The sequence below is a fragment of the Halichoeres trimaculatus genome, unplaced genomic scaffold, assembly GCF_033239565.1.
Source record: "Halichoeres trimaculatus isolate MK-OKI-2021-1 unplaced genomic scaffold, fHalTri1.1 fHalTri1_scaffold_14, whole genome shotgun sequence".
Classification (NCBI taxonomy): Eukaryota; Metazoa; Chordata; class Actinopteri; order Labriformes; family Labridae; genus Halichoeres; species Halichoeres trimaculatus.
The window spans coordinates 485,834-507,475 of NW_027437192.1; the positions used below are offsets into that span (position 1 = coordinate 485,834).

At 46.4% G+C, this 21,642-nt stretch overlaps 1 protein-coding gene across 1 annotated transcript; it reads right to left on the reverse strand.

Moving 5' to 3' along the window:
- Positions 1–2,146: 2,146 nt before the first annotated feature.
- On the reverse strand, positions 2,147–21,642 carry tmem65 (transmembrane protein 65). Its single transcript, XM_074686220.1, has 7 exons — positions 20,912–21,642; positions 9,134–9,178; positions 8,454–8,521; positions 8,292–8,346; positions 5,329–5,371; positions 4,895–5,000; positions 2,147–4,688 (listed from the first exon to the last, which is right to left on the reverse strand). Exons 1-7 carry the CDS (start codon positions 21,177–21,179, stop codon positions 4,563–4,565), a joined length of 711 nt encoding a protein of 236 aa, XP_074542321.1. The 5' UTR covers positions 21,180–21,642; the 3' UTR covers positions 2,147–4,562.

A 21,642-nucleotide genomic window follows, 5' to 3' on the forward strand; every position in this document is an offset into this window, starting at 1 on the left:
CCTCCTGGTCTCCTTGCTCCTCCTGGTCTCCTTGCTCCTCCTCCTCTCCTTGCTCCTCCTCCTCTCCTGCTGAGCGTAGAAACACGTTAGCACATATGTGTATCATGCATGTTGTTTTTTAGTGAACTGTTTCCTGTTTTTCTACTGGAGCTCCTGCTGGGGCTGAGACCTGGTCCAGGTCTTTGTGAGTCTGACCCTGTTCCCGTGGTTCCTCTGAGCGGGCCGACCACGGCGTGTAGCTGAAGCGTTCGCCGCGTATGAAGCTGAATGTTGGAGCCTGAGAGGATCACCGTTAGCTTCTGTGAGAGACGGATTATCAGGGATTATCAGGGATTATCAGGGATTATCAGAGAGATTTTCACTTTTTCAAGAGCTCAGGCTCAAAATCCGGTCTGAGTTTATTTCTAGAGATTAAATAAAACATCACAAACTTAGTTTTTGAGTCTGAAGGTTGTAAAAGTTAAACCATGGATCCAGTCTGTGAGAAGAAACGATTCATTGGAGGGAAAAACTGAAAAGTCTTCATCAGTCGACCACGATCACTTTGTTCAGACTCAGCGTGGGATTATTCCTGATCCTAATCTGACATGTTTAATCTGTTTAATCTGTTTAATCTGTTTAATCTGTTTAATCTGTTTGATTTGATTTTGTCAAAGCAGCACATGAATGTAAACTTCTGTAAACTCAGAGAATGAAATTTCCCACCAGCCTTGAACACACCTTCACTAAAATAAGAGATAAATCCCTCGATCAGCTGACGGTGGAAAAAGTTTCAGGTTTGTTTTTTTTAGCAGAAATCTTCACTTTGACCTTTCTCAGACCCTCAGAGTCCAGGTCAAAGTTTGGGTTCTGCTCCCTCTGATAGTCCTCCTGTCGATCCTGATCCTGTCTCTGTTGATCCTGATCCTGTCTCTGTTGACCCTGATCCTGATCCTGTCTCTGTTGATCCTGATCCTGTTTCTGTTGATCCTGTCTCTGTCGATCCTGATCCTGTCTCTGTCGATCCTGATCCTGTCTCTGTTGACCCTGTCTCTGTTGACCCTGATCCTGATCCTGTCTCTGTTGATCCTGATCCTGTCTCTGTTGATCCTGATCCTGTCTCTGTTGACCCTGATCCTGATCCTGTCTCTGTTGATCCTGATCCTGTCTCTGTTGACCCTGATCCTGTCTCTGTTGATCCTGTCTCTGTCGATCCTGATCCTGATCCTGTCTCTGTTGATCCTGATCCTGTCTCTGTTGATCCTGTCTCTGTCGATCCTGATCCTGATCCTGTCTCTGTTGATCCTGATCCTGTCTCTGTTGACCCTGATCCTGATCCTGTCTCTGTTGATCCTGATCCTGTCTCTGTTGATCCTGTCTCTGTTGATCCTGATCCTGATCCTGTCTCTGTTGATCCTGTCTCTGTTGATCCTGATCCTGTCTCTGTTGATCCTGTCTCTGTTGATCCTGTCTCTGTTGATCCTGTCTCTGTTGATCCTGTCTCTGTTGATCCTGTCTCTGTTGATCCTGATCCTGTCTCTGTTGATCCTGTCTCTGTTGATCCTGATCCTGTCTCTGTTGATCCTGATCCTGTCTCTGTCGATCCTGATCCTGATCCAGGTCCATGTTTTCTCGGTGCAGCAGCTGTCTCCTTTTTATTGGTTGAATAATAAACTTGTAGCAGACGATGTGGAGCTGAGTCTCTTTCTTTACGTTCACGGAGCTGATCCAGATCAAACTTTAGGACTTTTTATTTTCTTTTAGAAAGTTTATCCAACAGGAAGCTCTGACTGAGTTTGGGATTTTCAAAATAAGAGTACAGGTGCAAGAAATGTAAGAATAAAAAGTGTTATGGTTTTTTTTCATTGTAGTGTTTTGTGTAAAACTCTGACTCAGAGGAGATGATTTGAGGAAATTAAGTTTTTAGGAACTTAAAGATGAAGTGATTCAGCAGAATTCAAAAAAAAAAAAAAAACAGAAACTGGACCTAAACCTCTTCAAAGAATTTTCAGATTAGATCAGATTGGATGTGTTTCCTCTCAGCGTCTGTACCTCACAGTGTGTGAGGAAGTCTGAAATAATCTGACCTCAGATCAGCCTCCTGCCTTGCTCAAAGATTAGAGGACAAACAGAGCCAGAGATCCTGCAGAGCAGAGGTAAACACTCCCACCTTTATTATCTTTGATACACCAGTCACACTTTAAGAGCTGCAGCAGTCCCAGACTGTCCACTAGATGGCAGCACAACACAGCATCCTGTACCTGACACACTGACGAGCTGAGGCTCGTTTCTCCTCCTCTCCGTCTCTTTTCTTCATTAAACAAACTCAGAGACAGAGTCAGAGTCAGAGGAGATGATAAAATAAAAACTAACCATCTTCATAAGCTGCAGAAACAACAGAGGGAAACAGGAACAGGCAGAGTCACATGGAGAAAAGTTTCACTGAGTTATAGAAAACAGCAGGAGTCTGATTTTAAAGCTGGAGCGTGAAGAGAAGCAGAAAATCCTCTGAGCGTCTCCGTTTGCTTTAAACGGCTCTGAGGACGCTCGGTCACGTCCAGACGATCCGGACCATCTGTAGCTCCAAGTCCCAGGAAACGCTCCAAAACCTGACGACACACACGGCTGGACCAGAGCCCAAGAGAGAAAGAGAGAGGAGCTCCAGTTTCCTACAGGATGTGCTGCCACTGAACGCATCATTTCAGTCAGAACTAATCAAATGTTAAATTAACAGATCTTTGTTTTCAGATCATCCACATGTTTGTTTCTTTATTTCCTGTCACACATAGAGATCGTTTTTAATCTAACATCAGTCCTTTAATTAAAGCTCGTCTGTTTCTCCGTCTGCTTCAGGAAACGTTGGACATTTTTCACCAAGTTTAACTTAAGTAAAACCTCCCAGTGTGATTTTTAGTGTCATAATTTCATTAAAGCTTCAATACTCATCAAAAAGGGGGCGATATGCTTTTTTTGCCTTTATTTTGTCCCTCTGGTGCCCCCGTAGCTCATAAAATCTTTTTTTTAATCTCCCTGGTCTTTAAGAAAACTCTAATTTCAGTCTCTGTCTGAAACACTTTCTTAAGCAACTGTCTCTTTAAGACCCCCCACTCTACAAACCCACTTCACTCTGATTGGACAGGACTCTGGAAGCCTGTGGGGGTGGAGCTGTGGGCAGAACCAGGTGTTTGAGGTCTTTCCTACAGATCACAATCAGTCAGTGAATCCAGCATTGGTACTTTACATCTGTACTGAACATTAAGTGAAATAACACCTCTTTAAGGTTCCTGCATCCTCCTGTCAGTTTGAAGCTATAAACCCCCTCTTTAAAGTTTCCATGTCCTTAAGTATAAACCTATATACCCCCTCTTTAAAGTTTTCATGTTCCAGTTAGTATGAAGCTATATATCCCCTCTTTAAAGTTTCTATGACCTCACTCAGTTTGAATCTATAAACCCCCTCTTTAAAGTTTCCATAACCTCAGTTAGTATGAACCTATATACTCCCTCTTTAAAGAACCCATGACCTCAATCACTTTAAAGCTATATACCCCCTCTTTAAAGTTTCCATGCCCTCAGTCAGTTGAAGTTATAAACCCCCTCTTTAAAGTTTCCATGCCCTCAGTCAGTTGAAGTTATAAACCCCCTCTTTAAAGTTTCCATGTCCTTAAGTATAAACCTATATACCCCCTCTTTAAAGTTTTCATGTTCCAGTTAGTATGAAGCTATATATCCCCTCTTTAAAGTTTCTATGACCTCACTCAGTTTGAATCTATAAACCCCCTCTTTAAAGTTTCCATGCCCTCAGTCAGTTGAAGTTATAAACCCCCTCTTTAAAGTGAAGCTGTGAGGTCAGCTCCACTGCTGAGCTTTGTGTGCAGACTGATGTAGACCGGGGTTTGTCGTAGCAGGTTGACCTCTGTAAAGATCCTATCATCAGATTTTCCTGTGGTGAGGTCGGTCTGTGAGGAAGAAGATTAGAGCCGTACTAATTACCATAAATACTAATCAGCAGGATCAGACATGCTGGGGTTTACAGAGAGCCCTGAGGATGTCTGAGCGCGCTCAGTGGACTGAAGGAGGAGGACCAATCAGACCCAGGTAAGGACCACAAACAGGAAGCACAGAGTCAGGTAGAGCTCAGAGAGACACGAGCTGATTGGTCGGTTCAAACATGTCCTCTAAAACAATCAGACCCACCAGGAGGGGCGGGACAGGAACCTGAGATGCCGTCACCTCCTCTCTGTGGTCTGGATCCTGTCTGTGATCTGGATCCTCTCTGTGGTCTGGATCCTCTGTGATCTGGATCCTCTGTGATCTGGATCCTCTGTGATCTGGATCCAGGCCGTTCCTCTGGAGGATCCTGGAGTGTTTAGAGGGTTAATCTCTGGTGTCCATCACTTCCTGTTTCCATGTTTGCAGAGTTTTGATTGGACGTCTAATTACAGAGACATACGGGGGAACAGACGGCGGCGCTGACGGAGCAGAGAGTGTGAAAACGCCACAGCTGGGTTAAATATGGCCGCCGGTCTCAGACGCGGCGTGGAGAGGCGCTGTGATCCAGAGTCAGTCCGTGTGTTTCAGGCGTTAGGAAGAGTCTGAAGCTGCTTCAGCGACGGGCTGAGCCTCCTTCTCCTTCTCGTCGTCGTCGCCCAGGAAAAACAGCGGGAACATGCCCAGAATACACCCGATGGAGACCCCGATCCCTTTGCCCTGCAGGACCAGAAGAGACCAGAACAGACCAGAAGAGACCAGAAGAGACCATCAGATCAGAGTCAGACTGAAACATCTCCACTTCCTGTTCTCACGGTGTTGTTAAAACCTCTCCTGGTAAAATCTGGTGTTTATCTCTGGTGTGTTTGACTTGAAACTGTTGATGTGACCCTGGTCCTCTGAGGGTTCAGGGTCTGATTCCTCACCATGTGGGCGCTGACCCTGGTCTGCCACATGTCCGCCTGTTTGGGGGTCAGGTCAGGAACCTGCATCCCTAGTTTGGATGCCAGCGCCTCCACGTATCCAGCCAGGCTGCAGAGACACAAACACACAAGTGGACGCTGATAAAATGCTGATCCTTCACTTCCTCTGAGCTCAGGAAGAGGAAGTGAAGGATCAGCCAGGCCTGAGACCACCTGAGACCAGCTGAGACCACCTGAGACCACCTGAGACCGGCTGAGGCGTGGCGTCTGCGTGAAGAGCTGCAGAAACCGTCTCTGACTGTTTCTGCAGCAGAGGAGGATCAGCGTTAAAACATCTGAATCCTCTTCATGGTCTGAACACGCAGACTTTACCCCAAACTGTTCAGACTTCAAACAGACCCCGCCCCCCCAGAGACGGTTTATACAAAGCTGCTTACCCCAGACCAGCCAGATCCGAGACCAGGTTCCCCAGAGCCGCAGCTGCAGAAACACAAAGAGAAAGACTTTGATGGAGCGTCTGATCAAACACACACAGGCTTCATGAATAAAGAGAGACTCTCTGCGTTTCAGCGACTGCTTAACGACTCGTTAGGAGGATTTCTACAGCGCCAGGTCCAAAATGAGAGGAGGCATGGCCCAGGAAGTGGATCTGGAAATCCCTCTGTTCCAGACTGAACCTGTCAGCTGTCCCCAGCTGTCGGTCAGTTTCCTGTCTGACGTCAGGTCAGTTTCCTGTCTGATGTTGGGTCAGTTTCCTGTCTGACGTTGGGTCAGTTTCCTGTGTGACGTCGGGTCAGTTTCCTGTCTGAAGTTGGGTCAGTTTCCTGTCTGACGTCGGGTCAGTTTCCTGTCTGAAGTTGGGTCAGTTTCCTGTCTGATGTTTGGTCAGTTTCCTGTCTGACGGTCTGGCTCTGACGTGTTGAGTCTGATCAGAGACAGATTAAAGTCTGTCAGCTGTTGGTCACCCAGAGGAGAACGACGCGATCCCTGAAACTCTGCTGTTTCCGCCGTCACAACCTCAGAGTCAGACCGCTAACGCCACGCTGTGTGACCAGACGCTCTTCATCCGACCACTCTCACTTTTCTCTGTCCACAATCACCTGAGAGCTGTCGCTGCCACGACCTGTGCTCGTTTACATCCGGGTCGTTAAGCTTTACAGCAAACAACACAGCTAATATTAGCATTTAGCATTAGCAGGCTGGTTATCCTGGAGCTTAGCAGAAGGAAAACATTTAACCACAGTGAAAAACTGGAGCCTGAGCGAGTGTTGACGTCTGACTTTAGAAAACTGATCTAATAGATTTAATCTGAGCCACAATCACCGACACGTCCAGAAAAACGTCTGATTTCAACAGGGCTGAACGATTCTGGAAAATAATCTAATTATAATTTATTTGGACCAATATTGAGATTGTAATTTAGCATGCAATTTTATTTATTTATTTATTAATTTTATTTTGTTTTTTATTTTATTTTATTTTATTTTATTTATTTATATATTTATTGATTTATTTTTTTACTGTTTTTTATTTTATTATTTTTTTTTTTTTCTTTTGCATTATTTACTAAAACAATTAATAAATCATTCTATAGTATGAAGGCTAAGTCTACATGTTGTGATAAAATGCAATAAACTGAAGGTTTAAATTATATTAATTGTTCAGCCCTAATTTCACGAAATAAAAAGACAAACTGAGGCTGTGTCAAGATTCCTTTAAATGAGGATAAAGTCTAAACACAAGAATTAAAACGTGTTCAAGTTTCTGACCCGTCAGCAGATTAAATTACTCTTTACAAACGGCTCAGGCGTCGTTTTCGTCCTTTAATATCTCAAGATCAGAGATTTCAACATAAATAAAACTCAGCACCTGATTGGATTCATGTTTTACCTGAAAGTTAAGCTAATTCCAGCTCCAGGCTAACGAGTCTGCTAATGCTAAACGCTAATATTAGCTGAACTGTTTGTTATAGAGCTTAACGACCCGGATGTAAACGAGCACAGCTGACAGATGTGCTGTGTTTTACTCGTTAGCATCACTCAGCTAACTGGTTTGAAGTCTTTAGAGGAGAGGAGAGGAGAGGAGAGGAGAGGAGAGGAGAGGAGAGAAGACAAGAGGAGAGGAGAGAAGACGAGAGGAGACGAGGGCAGAGGAAAGGAGAGGAGAGGAGACGAGAGGAGACGAGGGCAGAGGAAAGGAGAGGAGAGGAGACGAGAGGAGACGAGGGGAGAGGAGAGGAGAGGAGAGGAGAGGAGAGGAGAGGAAAGGAGACGAGGGGAGAGGAGAGGAGAGGAGACGAGGGGAGAGGAGAGGAGAGGAGAGGAGAGGAGAGGAGAGGAAAGGAGACGAGGGGAGAGGAGAGGAGAGGAGACGAGGGGAGAGGAGAGGAGAGGAGAGGAGAGGAGAGGAAAGGAGATGAGGGCAGAGGAAAGGAGAGGAGAGGAAAGGAGAGGAGAGGAGAGGAGAGGAGACGAGGGGAGAGGAGAGGCGAGGAGAGGAGGGGAGAGGAGAGGAGGGCAGAGGAAAGGAGAGGAGAGGAAACGAGAGGAGAGGAGAGGAGAGGAGAGGAGAGGAGAGGAGAGGAGACGAGAGGAGACGAGAGGAGACGAGGGCAGAGGAAAGGAGAGGAGAGGAAACGAGAGGAGACGAGGGGAGAGGAAAGGAGAGGAGAGGAAACGAGAGGAAAGGAGAGGAGAGGAGAGGAGAGGAGAGGAGAGGAGAGGAGAGGAGAGGAGAGGAGAGGAGAGGAGAGGAGAGGAAAGGAGAGGAGAGGAGAGGAGAGGAGAGGAGAGGAGAGGAGGGGAGAGGAAAGGAGAGGAGAGGAGAGATGAAAGTCCAGAGTCTGAAGAAGGAGTGAAACTTTCTTTATCTCCTTTAGGAACAGTCGGCGAATCTCTTCTTCTTCTTCTGTGGTTTTCCCGTCAGCACAATCTGCTCAGAACAGCCTGACGCTGCGTCCTTGGTCTTCAGAGTGGCTGAGGCGTTCAGAGGTTTGACGAGGAGGCGCTGGGTGAGAGGAGGCGCTGGGTGAGAGGAGGCGCTGGGTGAGAGGAGGCGCGCTCTGTTCTGTTTTGATCAAACATGAAATCTGTGCAGGATGATGAAGATGATGAAGATGATGGTGAAACAAACACAGAGCCCGAGCCGAGCGCTGCTATTGATCTGGGGCCCAGCCTCTGATTTGCTCTCTGCAGAGGACGGTGGAGCCAGGTTTCCATGGAAACGGGATAATGTAGTGTTGGACAGAGGGAGGAGGCGAGCCTGGCGCCCGGCGGCGGCGTTTGGTTCAGTGATGAAGAATTAATGTGAGAGCCTGAGCGGCGGACACGGGGACAGCAAACACGTTTGACTCCAACACGCAGGCCACGCCCCCTCTCAGGTCGTATGGTCGTGGTCTTACCTGCCATGGTGGAGATCCCCAGCGTGACCCCGATGGACAGCTCGATCTGCGTCCCCTGCAGAGACAGAAACAAACTTTAGCTCCGCCCCCTGAACCTCTGCTCGCCGTGCTGAGAGCAAACCTGAGATCAGAGCTCATCAGTCTGTGAACGACGGCGCTTACCGCGGCGATCATGATGGCGTTGTCCAGGAAACCGAACCCGACGAAGGGGATGGCGTTGTGGAGTAAAACTGGAACAAACAGACAGAGGATTAACGGATAATCTGACCATCAAAGATCCTCACAGAGAGGATCCTGGTTCAGATTAACTTTCACCTCGTCTTAAAAACAGAATTAATCTTTAATCAGCAGATAACTCAGAGCAGAGTCCTCAGATCAAAGAAGTTAAAGGAGCAGGACGTAAAGTTTGTGAAGTCATTCAGAGACGAACAGATCGATTCTCCTGTTTGGAAATAAACTGATTTAAAGTAAATAAACCTCGTCATTAAAACGTCTCTGTGCGTTCAGCTCCTGCTTCTCTCCTGGAGAATAACGGAGCGTCAGAGAGACGAGCAGCGCCATGAAGAGGGTCAGTAATTGGGCTGCAGAGCGCTCTGATGTTCAGACTTCAAAGAAAAACCTTTACGATGAAACGACCACGAGAAAAACCAGCCAGGCTGAAATCAGCAGAAACTGTTTATCAGAGAAAACAGAAACTTCTTCACTGATTAATACAGCTGCAGAGAGTGTGTGTGTGTGTGTGTGTGTGTGTGTGTGTGTGTGTGTGTGTGTGTGTGTGTGTGTGTGTGTGTGTGTGTGTGTGTGTGTGTGTGTGTGTGTGTGTGTCAGATCTCATCTCTTACTGTATCTGATCTGGGCTGCAGTCGGTGGTGACGGCGCCAGCGTCTCTGCAAAACAGAAAAACATCAGAAGAAGTCGTTAACTGCACAGACTCTCCACAGTCCAAAGACCTGGACCCAGAGTCCAAAGACCTGGACCCAGAGTCCAAAGACCTGAACCCAGAGTCCACATCAGGTCCAACAGTGTCAGTCCAGTCTTCCTTGCGCTGTATAAATAAAGTCTGACCTGACGTGACTCTGTGAACTCTTCTTCTTCTGTCGTATCTGAGAGTATCAAACTCCTTTTTCTTCTGTTAAAATATTTTGTTTTTCTCACAACTGCTCCAACAAAATATGGCTGATCGTCACCGTTCCACTTGTAAAATGTTCATCCTGCCCAGGAGAAGTTTGAGTCTATATTTCACATTTCTAACACTTTTACTTTTTAAGATATCCAGCATTTTACCAAATTTTTTGGCCCATTTAAATGAATGGAGATGATCTGTCAGCATGGAAAGGACACAGGTGATGATGTCATAAGGGTTGTAAAGGTTATAAACAGGTCTGGTCTCTACCACCGACTGTAAAAAAAAATGGACGTCCACTTGCTCAGCTCTAAGTGAGGTCTCCACAAAAACTGCTCCCCCTGGTGGCTGGCTGCAGTATAGGTTAAAAATCCATCTCCCCAGTCATTCCAGATGGGCTGTGGTCAAACTTTAAAAAATTAATCCACCTGGTAGAAATGTTTCTCACGTCTGATTGTTGTGGTGATTTGAAGATATCATTTGGCTGTCTTGTATCCAAGTCCTCTTTTTTCTGAACAGTTTTGTTTTCATTAGTTATATGAGGTTAAAAACGAGGCTTTACGTAACGTTTAACGATGATTAACAGCTGACGTTCTCGTGTATTTTTTTCAGAGATTGTAAAATATGTCTGGAGGTAGAGTCAGGAAGGGATTAGACTCTGGAAAGAAAAAAAATAATTATTCTTTTTGTCACCCAGCTCCACTCAGATTCTCCCAGAATCCCTCACAGTCTCTACTGCACAGACTCTGGCTCCAGGATCTTCCTCTCAGAGAGCGAGAGCATCTGCTGCAGGTTTACCAACGTGCAATAAAATGGCTCTGATTAAAGAGAAAGATGAGTCTGCATCCAGCTCCAAGCGGCTCTGTGGTCTGTGGTCTACAGGGAGACCAGTATGAGGATCTGTATGAGGGTCTGTGTGAGGGTCTGTATGAGGCTCTGTATGAGGGTCTGTGTCAGAGAGTCTGGACCTGTGAGGAGCTGTGGAGCCGCTCCGGGTCGGGCTCAGAGCAGGAGGTCATGAAGCAGATAACACACTCTCTCATTTCACAGCCTGCTTTGATCCCCGTCACACTCCAACAGCTCTGAGACCAGCTGAGAGTCCACAGACCAGATCTGAGGGACCCCCAGAGGACTCAAAGGGAACTGGGTCACTGGGACAGAGAGCACTCTGGGTCCAAGACCGATCACAGGAAGTTAATTATAGAAGAGATTCTGACCTCGCTGTGTGTGTGTGTGTGTGTGTGTGTGTGTGTGTGTGTGTGTGTGTGTGGTATGAGGAGCATAAGTTCAAGGAAAACAGGAGCAGCTCTGTGGACACACTGACACGTCTGAACGAGCTGAGGAAAGGTCAGGTCTATTTCAGCACACACACACACACACACACACACTCACACACACACACACACTCACACACACACACACACACACACACACACAGACTGAGGGGACCATGCTGTCTCCATGTGCAGTGTGTTGAAAGTTGTTGTAATTGACAGGAATCAGAACAGGAAGCTCGGATCAGACGCTTCCTGATTGGACGTTCAGTGAGATGAAGTTGCTAGGCAACAAATTCCACCACCCAGCCAGCAGCATCGCTTAGCAACAGCATCATCCAGGAAGTGACACGCAGACTCAGAGGAGGAAGTTTGTGTGAAGTCTCAGGGATTAAATTAAACCTGTGAAGATGTGAGACTTTATTAGAGTCAGTCTGGATGAGAGAGTCCAGCTTCTGACTCCAGACTCTATTACAAGAAAATATATCTGAAATGTTCGGTTTAAACTTTTATAACTTTTAAACTTTTCAATTTACACCGTAAAAAGCTTCCTCACCTCACAGAGTGGAGCTGTAAGCAAAAACATCTCAAGTTTCAAACCTCGGTATCTATCCTGAATCCATCTGTTCAATCATTTTAAACTCTGCCACAGAAACGGAAACCAGATCTGAACCAGATCTTTAGTAAAAGAGGTTTGTTTGAGCTACGGGAACATCAGAGGGACAGAATAGAGACAGTCTCTTTTCTTTTTCTTCTATAACTTTGTGTTTTCTGCATCATGTCCTGACCAGCAGCTGTCTCACATCTGACCCTGACACATCCACAACCTGAGCCTGAAGTCAGGACGAGACCTGAGCTGGACTTCCTCTGCCATCATCCAGGACTCTCAGAGCCTGACCTCCTCCATGTCTCCTCCTCAGAGCCTGACCTCCTCCCTGTCTCCTCCTCAGTGCCTCCTCCTTTGTGTCTCCTGGATCAGCTGTTTCCTGTGGATCCTCCTGCTGATGCTGGTTTCTGCCTGCGTCAGTCGTGTTTTCTCTGGAGTCAGAGTTTTTATCCTCACAGCGCCGTGGTTAGAAAGTCTGAATGTGAAGCAGTGAAAACAGGTTCCTCCCTCAGCGCTGCCTCAGTGTTTTCTGCTGAACCTTCTTCTTCTTCTTCTTCTTCTTCTTCTTCTTCTTCTTCTTCTTCTTCTTCTTCTTCTTCTTCTTCTTCTTCTTCTTCTTCTTCTTCTTCTTCTTCTTCTTCTTCTTCTTCTTCTTCTTCTTCTTCTTCTTCTTCTTCTTCTTCTTCTTCTTCTTCTTCTTCTTCTTCTTCTTCCTCCAGCGAGATGAAAACACCTGATCCAGCAGCTCTGAGAGGCTGAAACCCTCTGAATCCTGCCACAGCTGCACGATTTCTCCTTCAAACCTAAAGTTTGAGCAGAGATGTAAAAACTTTACAGCAGAGATGTAGTTTTGGGTTTTCTGAAGACCCCTCAGAAACCTGGAGACCGTGATCAGGGTGAAGAGGGTCCAGGTGAGTCCCCTTTGATGGATCAGTCATCGTTAAGTGTCTGTTTGCTCCAACATGAGAGGGACGGTAACGAGTCCAGAGAAGTACAGATCAAAGTCTGGACTTCAGTCAGAGACGCGGTCTAATGAGACCACGGATCAGACTCTGAAAGAGGACTCTGATTGGATGTTTGGTCACATGATGGAAGTTTCTGCTTCTAATGAGCGTGTTAACGACTCCTCTTTAAACGAGCGTAGGGTCGACGTGTCCTCAAAGAGTTTCTGATTTACAGGTTTACTCTGTGACTGAGCTTCATGATAAATGTCTTCAAACGTGGAAAACTCTCAGAAAACAGACGACTGGTTTAAAAACTGAAGCAGAGTAAATCCTCAGAGGCTGTGAGGAGCCGCGCAGACCCACATTAGTTTGATAAACCTGTTAAACAGGAGAATCTGCTGGATTCCTCACTTTAAAGGACGGACTGAAGGGGGCAGCAGAGGAACAAACTGCTTCAGACCAGAAACAGACCTCAGATCTGCAGGAACCTGGACCCAAAGGGGGTCCATGTCAGCAGACTTCATGTTAAGGTTTGATGCTGAAACTTAAATGAAATCATTTCATCATGGATCAAACCAGAGGACCTGTGGAGCTGGCTGCAGAGAGACTTTAACATCCAGAGAAAATAACATTTAGAAATGTAACCGCTGCAGATTCCCCTGAGGCGCAGAGAAAACACTCCTCTTCAGAAAGTCTCCGCGCTGATCTGACCTGACGTCAGGATGAACCTCTTCATTAAAAATCCACTCAGAGGAAAACCAGACGACTGTTTGACCTTCTTTTAAACTCTTCGTGTTGTTGCAGAGTTTTTCAGCACGCCGATCCTCGTCCTCGAAAACTTTCTGGTTCAGAGTCGTTTCTCTCCAGTGAACGATGATTCCTCAGAGACTTCAGGATAAACACAGAGAGCAGATCGCCCCGACTGTCTCACTGAGCGAGAGTCACTGAAAATCAGGCTGACAGACGTCTGTCAAAGGTTTCTGAGCGTAGAGTTAGCGTGGTTACATCAACCAATCACAGCGCTCAGAAGAAGCTAATCTAAGTAGCTACGATAGCGGACGTAGCACGGAGGAAGAAAAACAACCAAAGTGAACGAAACTCCAAACAGATAAAACTTTTTCCTAAACGAGGGTGAAGCTCGGGACAAAGAGCGACGTGAGCTAGCTTTCAGCTAACCAGGTATGAGTCAAATACCAGTAATTAGCTTTGTGCTAACGTGCTAACTCAGGTGTACGGCTCTCCCACGTAGAAACGTGATGCTACAGGTGGTTACAGAGTGTGTTCTTGTCGTCACAGTCAGAGGCTGTGGGTGTGTGCTGCTGCTGGCACTGAGCTAAGGGGGAGGAGCCAGTTTGAAGGTTGTGTTTACTAACAAGGTGTCCATGTTGAGTCCTTTTTGTCCCGCTGTCAGTTTGAGCTCAGAGTTTAAAGATTGATAACTGGTCTGAATGAACGGAGCTGAACGCTGCTCCTGTTGTCGCGCGCAGGTTGTAAAGGAGTCCGCACGCAGGGAGCAGTAGCGTGTTACAGAGAGCAGCTCCTGACTTTTCAAACCAAATCTGTATTCAGAGCGTGTCACTCCCTAAAACTCTGGGTCTACACGAGGAGCAGGAAGTAAAAACAGACACAGTGACTGTCTGAGTCGCTTCTGTCTGATGGATATTAACCCAAACTCAGAGCGTCCTCTCACTCTGCACGCGCTCAGATCCTCTGATCCTCTGAGCGCGTGCAGAGTGAGAGGAGCAGAAACCATCTGAGCCTCTGAGAAACGCCAGAATTAAATTCCTGAAAGGCCACGCTTTAATTTCAGAGCCTAACACCCTGAGTTATCTCTGATTATCCTGCAGACTGCCTCCTCCAGCCCCAGGACCAGACTCTCCTCTGGTCTCCTCTGGTCCCCGTCGAGTCCAGCACAGCACAGATCCTCTCAGAGCAGACTCTCAGAGCATTTTTCTGACGGCAGCCACAGATTCACACGTTAACGGTTGGTTTTAATTGGACTCGGTGGAATAATTGGTCCAGCTGGAGCAGGAAAACGGAGCGAGGATGAAAGTGAGTCTGCTTTAAGATCAGAGACGTCAGGAGGAGACGATGTGCTGCAGCTCATCATCTCTGCCTGGACGAATTCACAGAAACTCAGACACATTTCTCCTCCTGTTCCCTCCTCACCTCCTCCTCCTCCTCCCCTCACCTCCCCACATAACAACAGCATCAATAGACCGTTCAATTACAGGAAAACAGCAGATCTCTGGAGTGTTTTTAGAGGAGACGAAGGATTTTCAGGCTGAAACTTCAGACAACGTGAAGAGGAGAGAAACAAGGCTGTTCCTGAGGAGGAGATCTTTGACAGGCGAAACTAAAAGTGTTTTAAATAAGTGTCAGAGAGGAGCGTCTTCCTGAGGAGGAGATCTTTGGCAGGCGAAACTAAAAGTGTTTTAAATAAGTGTCAGAGAGGAGCGTCTTCCTGAGGAGGAGATCTTTGGCAGGTGAAACTAAAAGTGTTTTAAATAAGTGTCAGAGAGGAGCGTCTTCCTAAGGAGGAGATCTTTGACAGGCGAAACTAAAAGTGTTTTAAATAAGTGTCAGAGAGGAGCGTCTTCCCGTGGAGGAGATCTTTGGCAGAGCACAGACAGCAGCTTGCAGGGAGCCGGCCTCTTCAGTTACGGTTAATTCATCCACTAAACCCATCAGGGACACTTGACATGACCTGCTGCCAGCTACAGTGTCAGGATCTGGACCCAGGATCTGGACTTGGTGGAGCTGAGTCCTGAATGAAACCCGTGCTGTGCCCCACAGTTTGTTTTCAGAGATGGAAAATCAGAGCGTGAACTGTTAAGTTTCCTGCAGAATGAACTTTTACTGAGTGTTTCCCAAAGTCTAAATACATGAAACCAATGTTAAAGTGTTATAGACTGCAGTACCTGGAGTGTCCACTAGAGGCTTTGTGCAGAAATAGGGGAAACCTCATCCACAGCCATTCAAAAAGCTGTGTTTACAGCGTGGGTTTACACAGGATTTCAGTCTGAACAGATCATTTCTACCAGCTCACACTGACCAGGGGAGGAGCTGTTTAACTGACCAGTTTGTCCATATAAGGGCGTGGCTGTTTGACTGACAGGTGAGGAGGCTGAAGACCCGCCTCTTCACTTTATCGTAACTCAAAGTTAGGATGAGTCTAGTTTTTCCACAGTGACTTTTCATAGTTAAATAAGAGAAATCAACAAGTCAGCCTCCATATACAAAAACAATAAAAACAGCTGTTTTTAAACGTCTGTTGTCACAAAAACCTTCAGAGAAACAATATTTATCAAAAAATTCACAAAGCATCAAAAATGACACAAAACTGGTGAAAAAGTTTGATCAAGGACAGCAGCACGTAGCTCTGCAGGGCTACTTTGATCCCTTTAACCTGGCCCAACCAATACTGACGCCCCTAGTGGTCATGATAATCATTACAGCTTCAGGACAATGGATAAACTTTTTAATAACAGGTGTGTTCAACCCTCCAGTCTGCAGGTGGATTAAAGGAGACAGCTCTTTATGGTTGGTGTTTGCAGAGACTCAAAGACTCAGAGACTCAAAGACTCACAGACTCAAAGACTCACAGACTCAAAGACTCAGAGACTCAGAGACACAAAGACTCAGAGACTCAAAGACCCCCTCAGGTCTCAGGTTGACGGCCTTTCAGCAAACACAGGTGAAGGTGTGTCTCCAGCCAGTGAGTCTGACACCTTAAAGCTGAGTAAAGTTCACCTGTGTGTGTGTGTGTGTGTGTGTGTGTGTGTGTGTGTGTGTGTGTGTGTGTGTGTGTGTGTGTGTGTGTGTGTGTGTGTGTGTGTGTGTGTGTGTGTGTGTGTGTGTGTGCGCTCCTGACGCCGTTAGCTCATTAGCAGGACAGGAAGCGGCTCTGTGAGCTGCAGACAAAGGCTCGTTAGGGAGATGTTTCAGAGCCACACTCACGCTGGCTGAGCCGTTTAATGAACACGCAGCGTCGCAGAGCGCCGGCTCGTTTCTGCCAACCTCACTGTTTCCACACTACAGAGTCAAAGACTCCACCTGTAGGTGGAGGTACGGGGACCGAGGGAAGACCGGCTCTGAGACAAAGCTGCTGAGCCTTAAAGATTCAGGAGAAAAACCAGGAGCAGCTCCAAACATCATCCACAACATCATCGAACTGTTTCCCCGGAGCGTGGACTTTTATTTATTCTCTGTTCACAGCAGAGACGGGCCTCAAAGAGTGAAACCAAATTTATCTCATCTTAAAAAAACATTTTCTATCTCCCCTGGTTGTTATACTGTATTTCTGACAGATGGTGGCTGTAGAGCGTCTCAAAGCTGTTTGCTAATCATGTAACATAAAAAAAGCATGCTAGCTGCCTCAGATAGCGTCAGTACAAACATCAGCTGCTGGAAACACGTCCCTGAGTCTGAGAGCTACAGACAAACTGCTGAACCCGAGCCTGGCTGTAAAAAAAAACACACCACGCTGCCGATAGCACGTCACCCTGAAGCCAGGGCGCTAACCACCATGCTAACGGGCCAGCACAGGTCCTGAGTCACTTACAGTGTTTGATTTAAACTGTTAATGTATGAAGTGTTTCTTCCCAGTTCCTCTTGGAGCTCAGGTCGGGGAGTAGGTCGACCTGTAACAGTTTTGGCGCTGTGGGCAGGAGCCACGTCCTGCTGGGAAAGGAAATCAGCCGCTGATGAAAAATGGCTCTTGGCTCTTAAATCTCTTCTCAGATAATTGTGCTGACTTTTGCCCGAGCAGCAACTTCTGGTCTCAAAATATGGGGCTGATGTAGGGATGGGTTTAGGTACTTTTTTAGGTACCGACCGAGTTATGACAAAAGTACCGGGTATCAATTCATGTAGATTCAAAAGGTACCATGTTTAGGTACCTAAACGCATCCTTGTGACTGTGAGGGAGAGGAAGAGTAGGAAATTTTCCATGCTGGACATGAACACAGCATTTCAAGGTTAAACACTGGAGAATAAATTTGTTAAGTTGTTAAAAAAATATATATATTTTATTATTCAACAAATTGATATTTTTTTTACCACATAAACACAAAAAAGTACTGAAAATCGGTTTCGTTGAGTACCGGTACCGATTGCCAGGCACCGGGCATTGGTACTGTATCGTTTCAAATGTGAAAGGTACCCAACCCTAGGCTGATGTGGACGTGCTAACACTGTAGTTCCTCAAGTGTCCACTAGAGGCTGGCTGCAGAACCAGCAGAAACCACATACACACCCATTCAAAGTCAGATATTCTGAATCTGAGGAATGTTTTTGTTTTTCTTGAACTGGGACGTCTCCTGGTTTGATTACTTTACAAGTTTTTGGTGCTGATTTGATTTCAATTGAGATTTTTGCAATTTTTAGTCTGTTTTTTAAAACCAGGCCACATGAAAAAGCTGAATGATGATGATGATGACGTCTACAGACTTTATCCAGAGCCTTCCCCAATGATCCATGGGGACCTGACATTTTTCCAACCCAGCTCAGAAACAAAGACTAAAATGAAGGATTTACATTTGTTTAAACAAAAATCACGATACTTTGGTTTTTGCCATCGTTATTGGGTCCACATTAAATAATCCTGAATGCTTAAAGACTGAAATGAGGGTTTTGGACCTTTGTTTCCAGATCCTGATCCACTGAGCCGCTCAGAGACCAGACCTGGTCTTCAGACTCCTCCTGGTTCCTCCTGCTCTAATAACTCAGGTTACTCTGAGCTGTGAGGTTTTTCTGGAGGTATCAGTTCGTTTGTTGCTCCTCTCTGTACCCGAGCTCAGACACATTCCTCCAGCAAACCTCTGACACACCCCTCTCTGTCAGTCTCTGACGGGGTGTGGACTCTAAACTGGTTATCAGCTCATTTTTCACCCGTTTCTCTGCAGAGCGCGAGTGAAGCTACGCTGCTAACGCTCCACTTCCTGTGTCACCTGACTGCACGCGCAGGCTGAGCGGGCTGAGGATCAGCAAAGAGGAGCAGTTCACTGAGCTCTGGGTAAAACTCCTGCAGCAGGAGAAGAAGAGGAGGAGAGGAGGAGCTCACAGAGACAACAGGAGCAGCGTGTTGGACGACACAGACGTGAGGAGCTGCTGCAGCCACAGGGAGCGCGCTCAGAACGGAGGGACGCTGCAGAGACCAGGAGGACAGTGAGCGCAGCACGAAGCATGGAGGAGTCTGACCCCCTGCTGACAGGTGACAGGTGACAGGTGACAGGTGTGCTTCACGGCGCTGACGACACACTCCTCTTGTTTAATATTCACTCACTCACACTCTCTAAAGATCCTCTCACTCATCAGCTCCTGACGCTTTCTGGATCCTTCCAGCTCAGCTTCAGGAACACAAACAGGAGGACAGGATCTCCATCAGACCCACAGCTTCACACTGTTTGGTTTAAGGGACGGGAGGCGACAGGGAGGCGACAGGGAGGTGACAGGGAGGCGACAGGGAGGCGACAGGGAGGCGACAGGGAGGCGACAGGGAGGCGACAGGGAGCAGATTACACGTGTATCAAACTGAACCAGGAGGACTTCCTCTGCGTCTGAACAGCTGTAACCTGGATCCTCTGACACGTTCAGCTGAAGGTCACCACTTTACAGGGTCACTCTTTAAACTGGAACACCAGCAGGAACTTTCCAGGCAGATGAAGCACCCAGGAACTAAAATGACAAAGTTCAGAGACCTGTCATGGTTTCCAGGCCCTCTGTCTCCCCGTGTCGGGGACGTTACTCACTCCTCCTGATTCTTCAGCTGATTCAGATTTTTCAGAGTCATGACTCACTCTGCCTCGCTGCTTTGGTTCACGTGGAGATTTTTCTCCTTTTCAAACAAACAGAGAAAAACTCTGTGGTGACTCAGGGGGGAAACGTATGCACACACACGGGCCTGCTCATGCCCGCTGACTGCTCAGGAGAAACGACAGTAAACACAGACAGACGGAGGAGGAGAAACATCACTCGCTTGGTGGGAAGAAATCCCCGTGTCTCACAAACAAAAAGTCAGAAACTGAGAGGACGGAGTTTTCTGTTTCCTCTGTTTCCTCTGCTCATGTCACAGAAAACACAAATAGCTTCTTTAGTTTCTGGCGTAAAAACTTCAGACGCTCGTTCCTCACACCTGGGCGGCTGAATCACCTGAAGCTCCTCAGGTTAAACCATGAACACCGTGGTATTTCCTGCAGGAGGCCGTTTCCAGTCACTCATGTGTCTCTGCTTTGCATTCAGTATTTGGAGACTGACCGGTCTAATTTTAGCTGCTGCACGCTCCTATCCACTCCTCTCAGCCGGAGCGCGGTGTGTGTGTGTGTGTGTGTGTGTGTGTGTGTGTGTGTGTGTGTGTGTGTGTGTGTGTGTGTGTGTGTGTGGGAGGCTGAGCACCAGCGAATCTGCAGCTGAACAATAATTATTAACAGGAGCCAGGCTGAGTGTGTGATCAGAGGAAGGTTCAGACAGGAAACAGTTAAACATGGAATAAATCAACATTTAATGAAGCGCTGTGTTTGATAAACTAATTATCTTAACAGAAAATAAAGTAAAGAGGGAGAAGAAATGTTAAATACAGGTGTGTTTCTTCTTTGTTGGTTAAATCATGAAACAGACTCAGTGATGACTTCAAACTGTGTAAATCTCTGCTGAGCTTAAAAAACATTAAATAGTAAAATAATAAAGACTTACAATGAAAATGACTAAACGTCACATGACTGAAAAGAAAATTAAAGAGTCAATCTTGTCATTTTTTTCCCCTTATTTGTGTCGCTGATGTTTATTTTCTAACAGATTGTGCAGGAAGGTGAAAAATAATCCTCAGCTTCAGCCTGCTCCTTTTTCAGTTTCAGAGATTTTTTTATTTTTCATATAATTTTTTATTTAAAAAATGTTTTGTGTGAACATTTTTATTTATTTTTTATTTATTTTTTATTTTATTTTTTTAAAGTGATTGCACATATTTTATGTTCTGTACTTGAGATTTTAACTGAAATAAAATACTCAAAAAATTAAACAAAAAAAAACAAACAAAAACAAACTAAAAACATTAATTATTATTTGTCAGTGAGAGAATAATCATATTTATTTTCTAATGTTCACAGCTATTTAAATATTCAGGCCCAAACTTCATTTCAAAGGTTACAGAAAGTGTGAAACTTTCTGAGTGTATGAGTCCAGGTGTGTGTGTGTGTGTGTGTGTGTGTGTGTGTGTGTGTGTGTGTGTGTGTGTGTGTGTGTGTGGTAACTGATCTGTAATAAACTGGTCTGAGTGGTAAAAATCCTAATCCCAATAAATAATAATAAATAAATAAAAAGTGAAGGTGTGAAAAGTGAAATAAATAAAAATAAATATGAATATAAAATAAAGAAAATAATAATCCCTAATTCATAATCAAACAAATAAGATTAAGGCAAAAATGTATTTCAAACCACCTGTTCACCTGAACCACCTGATAATTTTCTCTTTTCTTGTAAACCTCTGCTCTCAGGTGTGGTCAGTCACGTGTTCTTACAATCGGCAGGTTTTCATTCAAACGTTGGCTCCGCCCCCTGACCAGTCAAATCACTCCTTATCAAAAAAAACAGAATCAGTGTGAGTACAGGTGTTTGTTTACCTGTCCCACACCTGTCCCCCCTCTTCTCCCCCTCCTCCCCCAGGTGTGTCTCACCTTGGGCTCTGGCCATGGACTCGAAAGTCTGCAGCTCCTGCAGTAAACAGGTCCTCTCCTTGGGCTGCAGGCTGTAGATGAACTCCTTGGCTCTCTTCGGGGAGTTGAGCGGCTCCCTCGGCTCCTTCCTGCCGTGTGTCCCCATGCAGCAGCCCGGCGCGTGTCGCCCTGTGCCCGGCCGCCGCAGCAGCAGCGCCGCGGCGGCCGCTGGCGGCTTCGGTCCCGGGGGAAACTTCTGGAGAGCTCTGCGGAGGGACAGCCGGAGCATGGTGGAGGAGGCAGGAGAAAGTCCTGAAAGTGTGCGGAGTAAACACCTCCTGACAGCTCCTAACAGCTCCTCACAGCTCCTCACAGCTCCTCACAGCTCCTCACAGCTCCTCACAGCTCCTCACAGCTCCTCACAGCTCCTCACAGCTCCTGTCGCTCCCGCTCAGGGGGAAGGAGTTTCTGCTTCGCTCCTCGTGTCTGTCGCTCGAGTCAGAGCGGAATAAACCGACTTTTCACGAAGCTCTCTCCGAAACTCTGAGTGAGGCTAACTCTGAAGCTAACTCTGAAGCTAACTTGAAGCTAACTTGAAGCTAACTCTAACTTCAGGGACCATCCGCTCTGTCTGCTGCCGGTCGCTCTCTCTGAGTCCGGGAGCAGCTGCGCTTCATGAAGTTCAACCAAAGACGAACACAGAGGAAAGAGTAAAACAGCCGTTAGATAAGAGCCACACTTCCGGTGGTGAC